The sequence below is a fragment of the Pezoporus wallicus genome, unplaced genomic scaffold (assembly GCF_028554395.1).
Source record: "Pezoporus wallicus isolate ANWC-B61680 ecotype Strahan unplaced genomic scaffold, APGP_CSIRO_Pwel_v1 contig_6899, whole genome shotgun sequence".
Taxonomy (NCBI): domain Eukaryota; kingdom Metazoa; phylum Chordata; class Aves; order Psittaciformes; family Psittacidae; genus Pezoporus; species Pezoporus wallicus.
The window spans coordinates 2,355,040-2,370,276 of NW_026638613.1; the positions used below are offsets into that span (position 1 = coordinate 2,355,040).

The following is a 15,237-nucleotide window of genomic DNA, read 5'->3' on the forward strand; positions in this document are numbered from 1 at the left end:
ACAATAAACGTCACATTTCAGTTCTTCTCTAGTTCAGTATCTTTCCAGGGTTGCAGCAGTGCTTTGGTTCTTATTCACAGGTTGGTTTGTGTGTTTTAAAAAATAAACTCTAATCCCCTTGCTCTGTCACTGTAGTATGAGCATCCAGAAGGGCATCTTTTCAGGAGGTGTCTCCATGTGCCATGCTGCCCACTTGCTCACCTGGCTAAATGACTTCCATGTACTGAACCTGAGAGCAGGGTTAAGTCATTGCTGAGCTTTTTTGATCCCCTACTTTTTTTTACCTACTTAGGAAATGCAGCATGTTACCTACAAGAGCCCTTGGAATCTGATTAGGTAGCAGGGGAGGGTATACTAGAAAACAAAATCAGTGTGTGTGTGCTTTGCATATGTGGTTTCCTTGGGCTGGATAAGCAGGACCCTCTTTGCAGGTTCTGGTGGGGACCTGAGCCTGGGGGACATTTCCTGACTGCTCAGTGGATGTCTGACACCTGCCCAGGACTGTGGAAGAAAGGTGTGCCAGGGAGTAAATCTGGGGGTGATGACAGGCCTGTCTCCCCCTGGGGGATGCAAATAATGCCTCGTAAAGGGCTCTTGTCAGTTAAGAGTGTTTCTCTATGCAGGAGTGTCCAAAGCTAATTTTAGGATTAAAATGTAATGAATTAGGGAATAGTTATATGGAAAAGACCCATCACTGCCAGGCAGGGCAAACAGCTGTTGTGGGCATTGTGTGTAGGATTTCCTTAGTATCTCTTCTGGGCTCTCACTGCCTGTATGCCACTCAGGCTCCCTGCAGCAGCAGGAGGAGAGAGGAAATTAATGGCTCAAGTTTCGATTTTGTTTTGTTTCGGTTTTCCCCTTTTTAATAACACCATCTCATTGACCTGTTTTAGCCTGAGCCCGCATGTTTTGCTCATGCAGCTAGCAAGGCTTGCATGGGTGCAGCCACTGGCACTGCCTGCAGGACAAAACCAAGTATGGGAATGGAGGTCACTTGTTGCAGCCCTTGCCAAAAGGTCACTGTACTGGGAGAGATGTCATGGGAACTGGAATGAGGCTAATTTTCAGGGATTATAGTGCTTCTCACCATGGGGATGGGAGTTGATGTAGAGCGTCAAACCCTGGGAGACATTAGCAGGAAATGCCTAGTTTTACTGGATGTATTTTCTTTTCCCTCCTCCCTTCTTTCCCAAATGAAGGCTTTTGTGGTTTCGTAGCTCTGCGTGGTGCTCGTCAGCATCATAACCTCATTAAGGAGCAGCAATTATCTGAGTTTATTGCAGATTTGCCACCATACATGTAAGAGAATTAGGCTGACCAAACTTTAGGTAGTCTGTGCTATTACCAGCTGCATATATTTTCACATCAGGACTTGAATGTCTTCAAAGCACAGAACTGTTCATGAATGTTTACTAAAACTTGCTTTTTTTCCTTTTTGCCTTCCAGCTTCCATGTCCTTAAAGCTATGCTTCTATTTTCCTGTGCAGCAAGTGTAAAACCACTGTTCCTTAAGTGAAGGCTGAGATTGTTATATGATCCCCTAAGTAAAAACTGGGGGTTAAAGCATAACTGAGATGCCAAATAACAAAAATAGCTATCAGGCTTGTAGAATTGCAGGATTGAGCTAGGGGTTTGCAATACATTCACAGGGGCTAAGGGATTAATATAGTTAATTTTGATTTTTATAGTTGTTTTCCTTAAGTATTGAAATACTGACTCTTGGTGCAGTCATTATTCCCAATGTATATATTCTGCTAGCTCAAGAGGTTTGAGGCCCGTGTGCTGTGGGGACAGCCCGGTGAAGGGAGGCAGAGAGTTAAATTATGCTTGGAAGAGGAAGTAATTAATCTGAAAACCAGGCTGGACAAAGGTGGTGTCAAGCAGAGTTTGTAGGGGTTTTAGTATGGTTCTTTCCTCTTTCATTTTTTACGATCTCCCCTTTTCCTTGTTTGTTCATTTTTCCAAAGCTGTTCTTTACAGATGACTTTTTTTCCTCATTGTTTTTTTCCTTCTTGTTGCTTTTGCCCGGAGAGAGTTTGAGCCAGATAAAACTGGAGCAGTGCCTTCCCTCTGTTAATATGCAGGTTGCTGAGGCAGTTCCTGGCTGCCCAGGCAGCAGGTTTGGGAATGTGGGTGCTGGAGGGAAGTGGGTTGGATGTTCCACCTCCCCTGCCCTGGGAAGGTCAATAGGGGCAGCCTGCCCTTACAAACCTCCAGCCCTGGGGACTGCAGTCTTGAACAGTCCTGTGCCTTTGCTGTTAGACAGGGTTTTTGTCCCTAGTCTCTGCTCTGAACCTATAATTCAGAGCAATTATCTTTTCTCTGCCTTGCTCACAGGGGGCTTGCAGACTGCTGTCATGTTTTATCCAGGTCTCTTCCTTCTCAGTCCTACCACTATGTTCTTATGGGTCAAGTGCTTTAGATCTGACTCTTCCTGTCTTCTGCACCGTGTCTTCCTTTTTGGCTTGCAGTAGCCTTGTTTGTGCATCTTGGCGCAGGTTTTGCTTTTGTCTGCTGCTTTTTTGCTCTCCTGGATGGCAACAGCCAAATACTGAAATGCAGCAAATGTTTCTAATATATTTCACCCTATTATTTCCACCCTCCTGCAATTTGCCAGTATCATGTGTGCTCTCTCTGTCCTTCGCATAATTGCAGCCTTCAAAGCTGACAATATCAGCAAGTTTTATAAGCCCATTCTCCAGTCCATCATTAGTGCAGGTAGGTAGTGAGTGGCGCTGGATAGGCAGGGCCTCCTTGACACATCTATTTTGCAGTTGAATCATGGATAACTGTGCTTGGTGTGTGTTTGCATCCAGCTTGTTGCACATTAACCTGGATACGTTCCTCAGCTTGCCTATGGGAATGCAAACAGTGTCCTCATGGAAACTCTGGCCAAGAGGTTAAATAGCTCTTACTGAGCAGCGCCGTATAAAGCAATTTGCAGAAGCTTTCAGAGGGACTTAGTATGTCCCATCTCTCTATCTGACCCCTCCCTACCTAGGGCTGGGTTTATCCCATGCCTTCTGGCTCTGCAGTGGCTGGCTGTGACAGGGGAGCTCAGTTGCTGCCTGGATTTGTGGGGCTTTTGGCAGAGCTGGAGGCAAGTCACATTTTCCCTCTTGAGGCCATAATCTGGCTTGAATCTTGGCAGGGGGGGATCTTGCTGCTGGGTCTGAATTGGGTCCAACTGAATTTGGACTCTGCTTTATCCCACGGCTTGTCTGTGGCAGCTGTGAAAACAGCTTTTAAAAGAATAATTAGAAAAGCCCTCAGTTATGCAGCACTGCTGTGGTCCTCAGCAAATAATCGTTGCATACACTGGTTAATTGTTTATCCATTAAGTGACTGCGTCAATTAATCTGACAAGAGGAGCCTGGCTGTACCTGGCACGGAGGGGAGGAGGAGGAGGGAGGATGCGCATCCTGTCCGTGTTGGCTCCTGTCCGCATGCTCTTCCTCCAGCCCTGTTGCTGTGGCATTTGTCTGCAGGTTTTCTTCAAGTGTAATTGCTGGCACATCACGTACAAGGTGTATTTGGGTTTGTGTTCTCTTTTCCTTGTCTTCTGGAAAGCACATTAAGTTTCCATGAAGCAAGAGCATCTCTTCAGCCTAAAAGAAGCAAACTGTGTTTTGTTTCTAAATGTGAAATACAAAGCAAGGTGCTGCTTTATTTCCATCTAGGTGGCCATAAAAATTCTTAGTGTGGGGTAGGAAATAAAATAGGTGCAGAGTGGGGAAGTGCTACTGCCTGGCATGTGGCAGCTCTGGGCTCCCCTCTACTGCTCTTGGGGTTATCTGGGAGGCCTTATAGCGTGGCCTCCCTCCTGGGAATGCTGTGTATGTGTGCCTGCTTTGTAGGGAGAAAATCAAACACCCAGGGCCAGTCTATATCTGGTGGAATGACTTCACTGCTAGCAGGAAATAAAAGTGTACCTTGTGTGCTCTGAGTAATTAACGTTCCCTGCAGTATGTTGTTAGTAATAGGTAAAGTGTAAAACTTCTGACAATGAGAACTGGCTCTCCATCCAGCTGCGGTGAGGGCAGTGTGGGGCAGCACTAATGACAAGTTCCTGCTGCAGGGAGGCTGTGCAAGCTGGGTGGCATCAGTGCCTTCATAGTCCCATGCTTCAGTACAGCTCCACCTGCAAGGATGAATGCAAATTCCCTTTTTGCTCTCCCCAGACAGAAGGGGAATGAGGTACCTAGGAGAACACACATGAGTTGTTCAGGCAGATCTCTTCAAGTGACATGCCAGCCCAGTGAGCCCCAGTCTGGTCTTAAAGCCACCTGTGCTGCAGTGGCATTCCCAGCCATCTGTGGAAGGTGGCAGAGCCACCAGCACCCTCAGAGCCCTCACTGCCAAGGTGAAGCTGTGTTTCTGCATTTGCTTTGGTATAATAAGGAGAGATTGACCCAATTTTTCTTGATTCAAGTCTATATGCAAATGTATTTTTTTTTGTGAAGACAGCTCATTTTAACATGTTTTTGAGCTTACATGATATCAACCTTATGTAGTTATAAAACTATGTACTTGTTTCAAGAGGAAATGATAATAAAGAATGTTCTTTCAAAAGCAGCTAAACACATGAATTATTAAAATGTTACATTATTTCCAAATTACAGCATATCCAGCTCTTTCTATGGAGCTCACTCAAGAATAATTGCAGTGTTCTCTGCAGAATTTAACATCAGAAATGTTGCACTTTTTTCTTTTTTAATCATTCTTTTACACAATGTAAGAGCTTCCACAAGTATAAATGGGCGTCCTCATATTTGGGCATCCTATATTGGCTTCTGTGAAGCATTGCCTGTTTGTCCCATCCACATTTTTTCAGTGTAGCTGTCGAGCTGTGATGTTTATTGCAGAGCACAGCAAAGATTGAAGGGGCTTTTTATCACGGAGGTGTCCAGGAGCTGGAGCTTGGCTATGTGCAGGACCAGCAGCTGGGTCTGCAGCCGCATGGTGAGTTGCAGAGCCTGGAGGAGGAGGAAGCAGCTTTGGAAATCCTCGCAAGCACTGGGAACTTGCACCAGTGTTCATGGACGTGCCTTATGTCTTGATAGCGTGTTTGGGGTTTTTATCCTTTTTTTTTTTTTTTTTTTCTTCCTTTTCTTCATTCCTTGTTGTTGTCCTGAGTCAGGCTCCTGGCATGGGTGGGTGGGGATGAAGGTGGGAAGTGCTGTAGTCATCAGTGCCCAAACACCTCCAACTGTCACTGTCTGACTGCCCTGAGCAGGCTACAGCCTTCACACTGCCCACTGTCCCCATCACAAAAGGGGGGTGGGCTGGTCCCCTCCAGACACCTGTGCTGTGTACAGGGTGCGAGCTCCTTGGGGGTGTCTCGGAGGCGTGAGCACAAGGATGAGCTGCAGTGTCCACCTGTGCTCCTAGGCTTTCTGTGGGCATCCGGATGCCCCTGACCCTGCTCTGCTCCCCTCACAGGAGCCTTCATGGCTGTGACTTTTGAGCCTGCTGAAAGAATGGAGCCGTGGGAGAGCACAAGACATGCAGATATCATGGGCAGTTGTGTCAGATGCATAGAAACAGAGGAAATCTCAATAATGCCAGGCATTCATATCGCTAGTTCAATCATGAAAAAAATGCCTACTGATTTTCTAAGTGAGCTTTTTCCTCTGCGCAGCTTAACCTGGCAAACACAATGCCATGTGGATTATGTCTGGGATTTGGCCAGGCATTATTATGGTTTGTGCTTTTCCTGGTGAATTGTCATTATTGCAGAGCTAGCTGAGATGGTCAGGTGAGTTGCTGTAAAAGCTTCCTTGCTTTCCCTTTGAAATCAATATGTGAAGGTATTCCCAAGCCACAACCAAGCCCTTGCAATTTTTTTTCGTAGCTGGGAAGTGAAATATTACATATTTTGTATTTTAAAGTACAAATGGATATGAGTCCTGGGGTCACTGGCACTGGGGAAAATTCTTTCTTGTAGCCTGAATCTACCTGTGCTTTTTCACTGCTCTGGGCAGTGGTTTCCTGTAGCTGCAGGGCAGGGTGTTTTATATCTGGTGTGTTGGATGGGGATAATGGGATGAATGAGGGTAAAGGCGCTGAAGGGAAGACAGGGCCATGCACTGCCAGGGTTTTCCCTTGGCCCTGCTGTGCTAAGGTGTTGGAGAGGGAGTGATGACAGGCCTGCCTCTTCCTTCTCCCCAGTGCCTCGTGGCTCCAGTGCATCAGTCCCTGAGATGTCACTGAGAGCTGAAAGCAATGCCGCTACATCAACGCTGAAGAAAGTCGCTGCAGACATGAGCAACATCATCGAGAGCCTGGACACCAGGGACCTCCACTTTGATGGGGAGGAGGTTGAATCGGAGGTGCTAAATGACCCAAAAGGCACCGGTGAGTTGATGCCTGTGTGTTTTCACCTCCCATCCTGCCTGGATATACCGTATCTGTCAATAGATAGCATACCTCAGTGGTTTTACCAACCATTGACCCTGCTCTAGGACCACGAGGCCTTTAGCACTTCAGCTCGTCAAGTCCCTTCTGTGAAAGCTTGTCTTTAAGCTGTTAAATAAAACCTGGTATATTTTAGTGGAATTTATGTTGCTGTGTAAATGTTCCCCTGTTAAAACATTGCAGCTATCTGCTGGCTTTCATGGCCTCCTTGATCATTACAAGGCTGTTGAACTAATGGGGTTTGTGTTCCTTCCAGTGTGTATTCCTTTCTCTGCCATCTATCACACCCATGGGTTCAAAGAGCCAGGCACACAGACGTACCTCACGGGATGTCCTGTTCGAGTGCGTGTGTCGGAAGTTGAACGCTTTACTTCCACAAAGAAGGTCAGAAATTCAATTTGATTTCTGCAGAACTGTATTAAAATGCTGTTTATGGGTTAATTTTGCATGTGCTTGTTCATGGGCTGAAGAAGCAGGAATGCTTGTGTCTCAGAAAGCACTTAAGAGAGGTTACCTATCTGTTTATAAAACCTAATGAAACAGAACAAGAAATGGTGAGACAGTGATCCTTAAGTAGAAATGAATGAGGGCTCTTTAGATGAGCAGCTGCAGGAAAATGACTTATTTCAAAGCTGCATCTCCTATGGTGGGATTCTCCTCGGCAGGTACCAAGCCCCAATGTTTACACCATCGAGCTGACCCATGGAGAGTTCACCTGGCAGGTGAAAAGGAAGTTTAAGCACTTCCAGGAGTTTCACAGGGAGCTGCTGAGGTACAAAGCCTTTGTGCACATCCCTATCCCGACCAGGAGGTGAGTGTGGAGCCCTTTGGATGTGATCAGCTTTGGGGAGATGTGATCTTCTTTTCTCTTTTAATAGCTTATAGCTTTGGCTTCACTGATCCCATTTACTTTGCTATAAGGAGAACAGGGCAGGAGAATTCAGTCTCTACAAATACTTAGCAGCTATAATAAAGACATTTAATTTCTACCTATTTAGCAGCTATAATATAAGTGGTACAGGCATGTCTCTTCCTTCTGCAGAAAGCATGCTGGGTCCCAGACCATCAGCTTTAGAGCTGAATTTACTTTGAAGCTGAAGAAGGGTTGTGCTAATGAAAATTGTTGGTGTACTGTGACTCTCTGCCAGCATGGGGTGGATGTGGGATGTACAGGGGTCCTTGGTATGGATGGTCAGCCCTGCCAAGGCTGGTCTTGGTGCTCAAGGTAGCTGGAAGTGTTATGGGGAAGAGAAAGTGGTGTAGGTCAGCAAGAGGGGTTAAAGGCTGGGGGAACATAGTACTCTAAAAGTAGGATTTAGGCTCCCTTTCTTTATAAGAGCTAAAGGGGACCCTCAAAAATCGAACTCTGCTACTTGTGTTGTATTTCTGTTTGTGAGCCAGTTGGAGCATCCTGGCTTCTCAAATGAATCCATTCTTGCTTTTTTTTTTTTCTGCTTTCCTGCCCTCCCATCTCAGTTTTTAAGAGCTTGGGTAGGAAAAATTAAAACGTTGCAGAAGAATGGTTACATATTGAGGTGCACACACGCTTGCAGCGCTCAGACTTGTTGGGGCTTCTTTTCCTTCCAGTCACACGGTGAGAAGACAATCCATCAAAAGGGGAGAACCGAGGCAGATGCCAAGTCTGCCGCACACAGCGGAGAGCACGGTGCGGGAAGAGCACTTCTCCAGCAGGAGGGTAAGCAGCCGGCACCGTGTGCAGGGGCCAGAGCAATGCACTGGGAAAACTTGAGGTGCAGAGGTGCCAGGCAGGTTGCTTGTAAAGCTGTGTGCTGCCAAAGCCCTTGTTTTATTACCATTCAAGTCTTTTGCTTGACAAACGTAAGCTTTGACAAGTCCAGAATGCCAAATCCTCCTCCATGCAGAGAGGAAGATGCTGTTCCCAGAGTTCATATGTACGAAGTTTTCCTCTGCAGTTGAGGAAAACCACGATGCCGAGAATGGCGGTTCCCCGCCTCCCACCTGTTCCGATTTAAAGATAGAAAAGGCAGTTCAGAGTCAAGTTGCGTGATGGAAGCAGCCCCTCGGCCATCAAAATCTGGGAGATTTCAGTCCTATTCCCCTCTGAAAGAGGAGATGACAGTCAGGCTTTCGATGCTGAAGTGGGTAATTTTAGCTGAGGCACACGTGTTCTATGTAACTTCATCAGATGTTAACAGATGGGCCCTTCTATGAAGAGGGCGGATGTCTTCCTACCTCTTCATTGCAGCTTTGCTGTTTGGAGAGGAGAAAATTAAAAAATAGAAAAAAGGAAGAAAGAGCCTGTACAATAATCCCCTGTTTGTTCACCCTGTGCTTATCACTCTCTCTCTGCTCTTCACTTCCTCTCTGGGCTTTCTGTCACTGAAGCCTCAAGCCCCAAAAGGTTGTCTTGTGGGTGTGCTGTGCAGATAACCCTCCCTGCTGTGCATGGCTGTGCCACTGTGCGGGAAGCTTCAGGAGAGAGATGTTAGTTTAAAACAGGAAAAAAAAAATGTTTTAAAGATCCTTACCCCTCTGTTGGTTTCCTTGTGGGAATCCCACAACTTGTACCATGAGGGTGTTTGCAGTATTTATACCAGCTGGATATCTCAGTGTTGCAATGCTAGCGCTGAAAAGGATGAAGATCTCAATGGCATTCATTTCTTTTTGGTTTGTTTTGTATCCTGTAGGACTCTGCTCAGTTTCCCATGGGTAAACAGCTTAATCTCTTCTTTGTCCAGTTACTATGAGAATGGGTGAAGGTTCTCTCTCCCGTAATGGTTTCTTCTTTTCTCCCCTCCTGGCTGGGGAGGACAGGCTCTCCAGTGAGCAGTGGCCCAGCCACTGCCCTCTCTGTGGCTTTGGGACAGGGCAGCATGGTCACTGTGCTCCTTGCCCCTGAACCTGGTGTTTTGGTTAACCAAAAATTTACTTAACCAAATAGGCACCTGAGGGTGTGTTTACTCACAACGCTAATTCGTGTGGGTGGAAACAGTGGGGTCTGATTTTTGCATTTAAGCTTGTTCTGAAACTTGGGCTCAGTCAAGAAAGCTGACGGTGCCAAGGTGGAAGGTACATACATGGGTCTGTGAACAGCAAACAACCTGTTATCAAACTGTTTATGCTGCGCAGCTATAATCTTCCATGAGCACATAATGATGTATTTATCCGTTCAAGCTGAAAAGTGTCTGATTTCTTGATTGCTTCCTAATGATACAGTTGGATTGTGTGGGGTTTTTATTCTTGAAAATTCCTGTTCCTTTGTAAAGTTTCAATGTTTTAATTGTAGAAACAGCTGGAAGACTACTTGACAAAGATCCTAAAAATGCCAATGTACAGGAACTACCATGGAACGGTAAGTAGCGGTTAGTTTGCTTAAATGCCTAAAGAATATTCACTTTAGAGATTTCAGAAGAAAAAAAGTTTTCAAGTTCCTCCCTGCCCCCTCCTACCCCCCGGTTTCCTTGTGGGAATCCCACAACTGGACCACAGCGATGCTGAGTGTGTATGAGTGATACCCATTCAGCTCTGCGGGTGGTTTGTCACTTCCAAAGGGAGAGATGGTATTTGGCTTATTTCCCTAAGTCAATAGTCTTTTTGAAACAGGGAGAGATGTCAAATCTAACTTCAGGCCTATTTTAAGCAAAAAAAATATTTCCTTTGAAAGCCATCCTAGAATATTTCTTCAGTATTCCTTACCTGTCAGCCGCAGCTGTAACATCTCCCTGAGATGGTAATTTATTTCCCCTTTTCTTGGCTGCATAATGACTGTGTTACTCTGTCTTTTGTATTATCAGCAAAACCTGATGCATGCATTGAGTAGCTGCAGAGCTAAGTGACATTTCTGAGCAAGGAGTGATAACTGGGAACACTTGGTTTTCAAACAAGCCAGAAATGTAGACTGAATTTATGGTTTCTGTAGCAGCCAGTTCTTCTCTTTAACTGTTGTTGTTTGGTAGGTTGTTCTGCTCTTTTGCAGATTTCACTTGTATAGAGATATTGGGCAGCTTGTCTCTGGAAAGCTGTGTGTTCTTACTGCAGTCTGTTGAGCACTGCCTGTTACATGGGGTGAAGAGTCCCTTCAGTGTTGGCTGGCACACTTTGGGCTGGCTGTTGTGCTTTGGATTGCAAAAAATCTTCATACTCGGGATGAGATAACTGTGCCCTTTACAGAATGCTTCTCTGGGGACAGGCTGCGGAGCTTAAGTCCAGTGTGGAGCTTAAGCCCATGTAAACCAGCAGGAGCTGTGTTAGTTTACATGTGGAAAACAGTAATCTTTTGTTCTGAAGACAGGATGGGGATAACTTGGCAATTTTGATCAGTAGCATATGCAAGGAGGGGGAGAGTTATTTTGTCGTGTGGATCCATCTTGTCACTCTCAGGCAGGTGTTGCTTGTTTCAGATATTTTGGAGAGTTTCTGCGGTGTAAGAGCCTGGGTGATCCTCTGACCAGGCTCTTGTTAAAGGCAGGATGCTTCAGCAGGGGCCAGGCAAGGAGATGGGCAGTCCTGCCTTGCCCAGCCAGCTGTGGGGTGCATCCCTCAGCTGCTGAATCGCCCTTCTGTTCCTGGTCCAGAGACAGATGTCATTTTGCACATACATTTTCAGTTTATTGTTGGCATTCACTGGATTTGGCTGTGTTCAGTGAGGACTTTGCTGTTACTGGTGGCAGCGTTACTAAGTGTGGCAGATCCTGCAGGCAATGCTGGAAGAAAGCACAGGGAGAAGAATGTTTTCTTTAAAAAAAAAAACAACACCGAAACAAGCCCCACCATTCTCAGACTAGGGACAAAAGTGAAGATTTCTGGCATTTCCTTTGGAGCTGTGTTTGTCCTCCTTAGAGCAAAGCCCTCATTTTGTTCTTCCTGTGGTTAAGAAGTCTTTTGCCTGGACACTGACGCATGCTGAGACTGTCCTAATATTGGAGCGCATTTTGATTGCCATATGTTCCTGTCATCAAATCCGTGCACCAAGGTGGTTGGTTTGTTTTTGTTTTTTTTTTAAATCCTAAATTCTCTGTAAAGTCAGATATGGAGTTTCAATGGCAAGCTGCGACCTGTCTGGTGTGTAACCCTTGGTCCTTGTGAAGAGCCTGCTTGGTTCAATTGCATCTCTTTGGAGCTGTTTTTACACCTGACCTGTACCATTTAATTAATTCACTTCTTAAATTCTTTTATTTTGCACTTGTGGTTAATGTATTATTTGTCAGTGGGAGGATCACCACTTTATTTATACACTGCCTCAAGGATGTGCCATGCACTGGGATAGTTGAGCCTCCAAGTTGAGCTTATAGCAGTTTTGCAGACCTGAAGTCCCTGGTGGATTCAGGATCAGGTCCATGGTGGCCACATGAAATCGTTGAGGCTGTACATCTTCAGCCTTTCTAGGTGACCCTCATGCAGGCTGTGGAAATAGAACCTAGTGAAGCAGCATCATTTAGACACGTACTAAGTGCCCCTTGCTTTGACTGGGTAACCCTGACAAAATTTACAGCCTTCTCATGTTTCCCTTTATTTCTCATAATTTGTTGTAACAGTATTTTGTGTGGAGTTCACAAATAAGTTAGGAGATGCATTATATTTTGTGATCAGACCCTTAGACTTCATAGCCTTTATAATGTAATTTTTATTTTTCCTTCTGGCTATGTTAAATCATACTAATGATTTAATCTCATGTCTTCTAGTGCTTTCCAAAACCTTTTTACAGTACTTCTGGGTTGAGGTGCTTCAAGCCAACTGCTGTTAAAATAGATGCGGGATTCTCAGTGTGCTTGTTGTCCCTGCTTTTTTTTCTGAGAAATAGAAACTGGGTGAATATAGCCCAAAAACATTTGAAAAGGGGGCCTGTGAGCTTGACTGTATTCCATGTAAAAATCTATTTTGCAGCATTTTTTGGTATGAGCTGCAATAGTTGAAAGATGCCTAAGCAAAATAAAAAATGAGATTCAGTTGAACCAGAGTGCATGTCTGTAACATTTTGTGTGAGCTTTAGCGAGTGTAAAAACCTTATCTTAGGTGAAAGCAGTCACAGTGTAAGAGCAATGTAGATATGTGAGAGCGGCTGCTGTTTTGCCTCTGATATGACACTTGGATCTGCAGACATTGCAAAGGTCCCCACCCAACTCTTCAGTATTTTTAGTTATTGCACTTGAACTTTAGCATGTTTATTTTTCTTAATTTATATTTAGTGTAAGCCAGTTCTTTTGTGCACGGAATAGCTGGCATCTTCTGCTGAACAGCATTGTTCTGAAGAGTGGTGTAATTCCATTTTATTGCTAGCCACAGGTGGTAAGCAACTCTGTGGGGTTTTAAACCCACTAATTTAAAAACAAGAGTCAAAATGAAAACAAAATGTAGAGCTGCTGAATTCTTCCTGAAGCACAGATATGCTGTGCAATTCTTGCTTACACAGATCATGCATGCTCAACATTGCTGGTGGAAAGGGATGGTTTAAAACCATGGCTTGTGCACCTTGCAGCTGGTTCGTCACCTTTCATAGCTTGTCTTTCTGCAGCTGATCACTCCTGCCTGCCTGTTTTAAAATTATTATCATCTTTCCTGCTACGACAATGTCATTGAAGCTGCATTCTCTGGGCCTTATCTCATAATTCAAATATTCTGCTGCCAATTGCTCTGAAACCAGAGTGGGATGCCAGCTCCCTAGGGAGGCAGCTGGGCAGCGCAGGAATTCAGATGTGAGGAAGATGAAAGTGCCTTGCTGCTCTGCATTCCCCTCTCAGTTGTTCTGTGAATGATGAGCACCTCGGATGAAAGGCACTGTGACAGTAAAAATAGCTAATGCGGCAATAATAATAATAATAATAAATCATTTGATCAGATATGTTCCACTGCACTGAGGACTCTTCCTTCTAACTGGTGGAATTTATTTATGAGTGTTTCTGTACTTTTACAAACCAATGCTTCTAATTGGTGCTGCCTGATGAACATGTTGGATGGGCTGCTGTCATCATCCTTGCCATTTCAAAGACTCCTTGGCTGGAGAGCAGGTTGCTGCGCTGCCAGACAGTCTTTTTCATTTTAATGTAGTAGTAGTTCTGTTTCTGTGAGTAATATTTTATCCTGTTTTTTCTCTTCACTTCTTTGAGAACAATTACTTCTCTGCATGCAGTGCTCCTCAAACGGCTGCCAGCTTTCTGGTTGCAGCCAACGTTTTCAAAGGGGTTTGACAGTCATATGCGGGTGTTTTTTGTGTGCCCACTGTGAGAGAGATGTCTGGTTCCCTGATTTGTCTGGTTGGGAATGCCAGGCATTTTCTGAAGAAATGAAAATGGGATCCTAGGCAAAGAACTGGCCTGAGACTTCACTTGGGACCTCTGATAAGAGCTTGTAGGATACAATGGGTTTTCAGATGCTCCCCATCCCTAAGCATCACTGCAGAAACAGCTGAAATGTTTTTATGTCACACCAGGTGCTTTTCCAGAGAGTGTAATAGGTGAGGTGATAGCAAGATTGTTGGTAAAAGCATGGAATAACTTCTTGCTTTCGGAAAACAGCCTGAAGTCAACCAAAAATTAGGGCATTAAATTTGCCTCTTCTGAATAGAGGTTATTTTATGTCCTTGAGCTACTTGAAGGAGAAAAATAGGTCTTTTGTTCTTTTCCATAGCTTTATTGATGTGAGAAGTTTGGGAAGGTTCCAGAAGCAGCCGAGCATGAGGAGGAAGGATCTTCTGTCCTACTGCTGCTTCTGGGAGGCAAAAGCAATGGTGCTGGGAAGGGAGCCTGAGCCAGCCTCACCATAACTGCAAGATAGACTTGTGCCAAGTTTGCTGGTACTCTTTGTTAAACCTAGTGTTTGAAAATACCTGAGACTTACGGGTCCACCCATGTAATTCCTGTGCAAAGTCTTATTTTTCCAATGGGGTCCCTGAGGTGGGTTTGCCAAAGGGCAGGTGACAGTGGCCACGTTGGCCACCCCTTCCTTGGGCTCTGGCACTTGAGCTGTTGTGGGGCTGGCCCCAAGGCTGTCTCATGTCCCAGCTGTGGTTGGGAGTGTGGGTTGGATCCTGAAGTTTGGTCCCAGCAGGCTTCGTTGTCAAAACATGTTTTGAGGGTTCCCTCTGGCTTGCTGCCTGACCAAAGGGGAGAGCATCTCCTACCCTCACCCTGCCCTGAGCACCTTTCTGCGCTTGGACAATTTTATGAGTAATAAATTACAAGTGCCTGGGTGCAGACAAGCCTCTGCCATGCAAGACAGCTCCTTCTCAAGACTGTTCCCACACAGTCCTGCACAGGATGCCTGGGGCAAGCATTTCTCCCTGCTATTGGAGGCTAGGGCTAGCAACCAGCAGACTGTCGGGAGCACCCTGCTGTGCCAAGAAAAGCCTCCTTGGTCAAAATCCCTTAGTGTCCTATTTTTAGAGGTGAATGTAATGGTGCTGTGTTTTCTCACAAGCTTTGCTTGTTGCTACATTCCTCTGCAATCTCTGCCGAAGCAGGAGGAGCCGCAAGGAGGCAGGTTGCTGGAATATGCTGGTAAAGCTGATAGTGTGGCACATAGGTTCCCCAGGCTGTGCCCACTGTGGAGATCTATGCAGACCAGTAGAAGTCATGGAGAGTGCACTTGAATGTGTTCTCCTAACCCGCTGTGGCTTTCCTGTGGGTTTTTGGCTTTTGAGACAAGATGGGGCAGTGGCATGTGTACAGCACTGAGTGGGAGTGACCTGCTGCATCTTGGAGGATGTTCGTGGGTTGAGGGGCTGAACCCCCATGTGGTGTGTGTCCATGGGGTAGGAGATTCGAAGGGAACAGGATGCTCCCAGCCCTGGGGACATGTGCTCATTCCTTTTCCAGCCTTCCTGTGACGGTTACTGAAGAGAGG

At 45.5% G+C, this 15,237-nt stretch overlaps 1 protein-coding gene across 3 annotated transcripts in view; it reads left to right on the top strand.

Annotated features, from left to right (window-relative positions):
• Positions 1–15,237, top strand: part of PLD1 (phospholipase D1) — a 62,818-nt gene that overhangs the window by 13,452 nt on the left and 34,129 nt on the right. For all 3 annotated transcript variants that reach the window (XM_057411507.1, XM_057411509.1, XM_057411508.1), the window contains exons 2-6: positions 6,172–6,357; positions 6,674–6,801; positions 7,083–7,228; positions 8,005–8,113; positions 9,686–9,751. In XM_057411507.1, coding sequence (XP_057267490.1) covers positions 6,204–6,357; positions 6,674–6,801; positions 7,083–7,228; positions 8,005–8,113; positions 9,686–9,751 — 603 coding nt within the window. In that variant the 5' untranslated portion in view covers positions 6,172–6,203. The remainder of the gene's footprint in view (positions 1–6,171; positions 6,358–6,673; positions 6,802–7,082; positions 7,229–8,004; positions 8,114–9,685; positions 9,752–15,237) is intronic.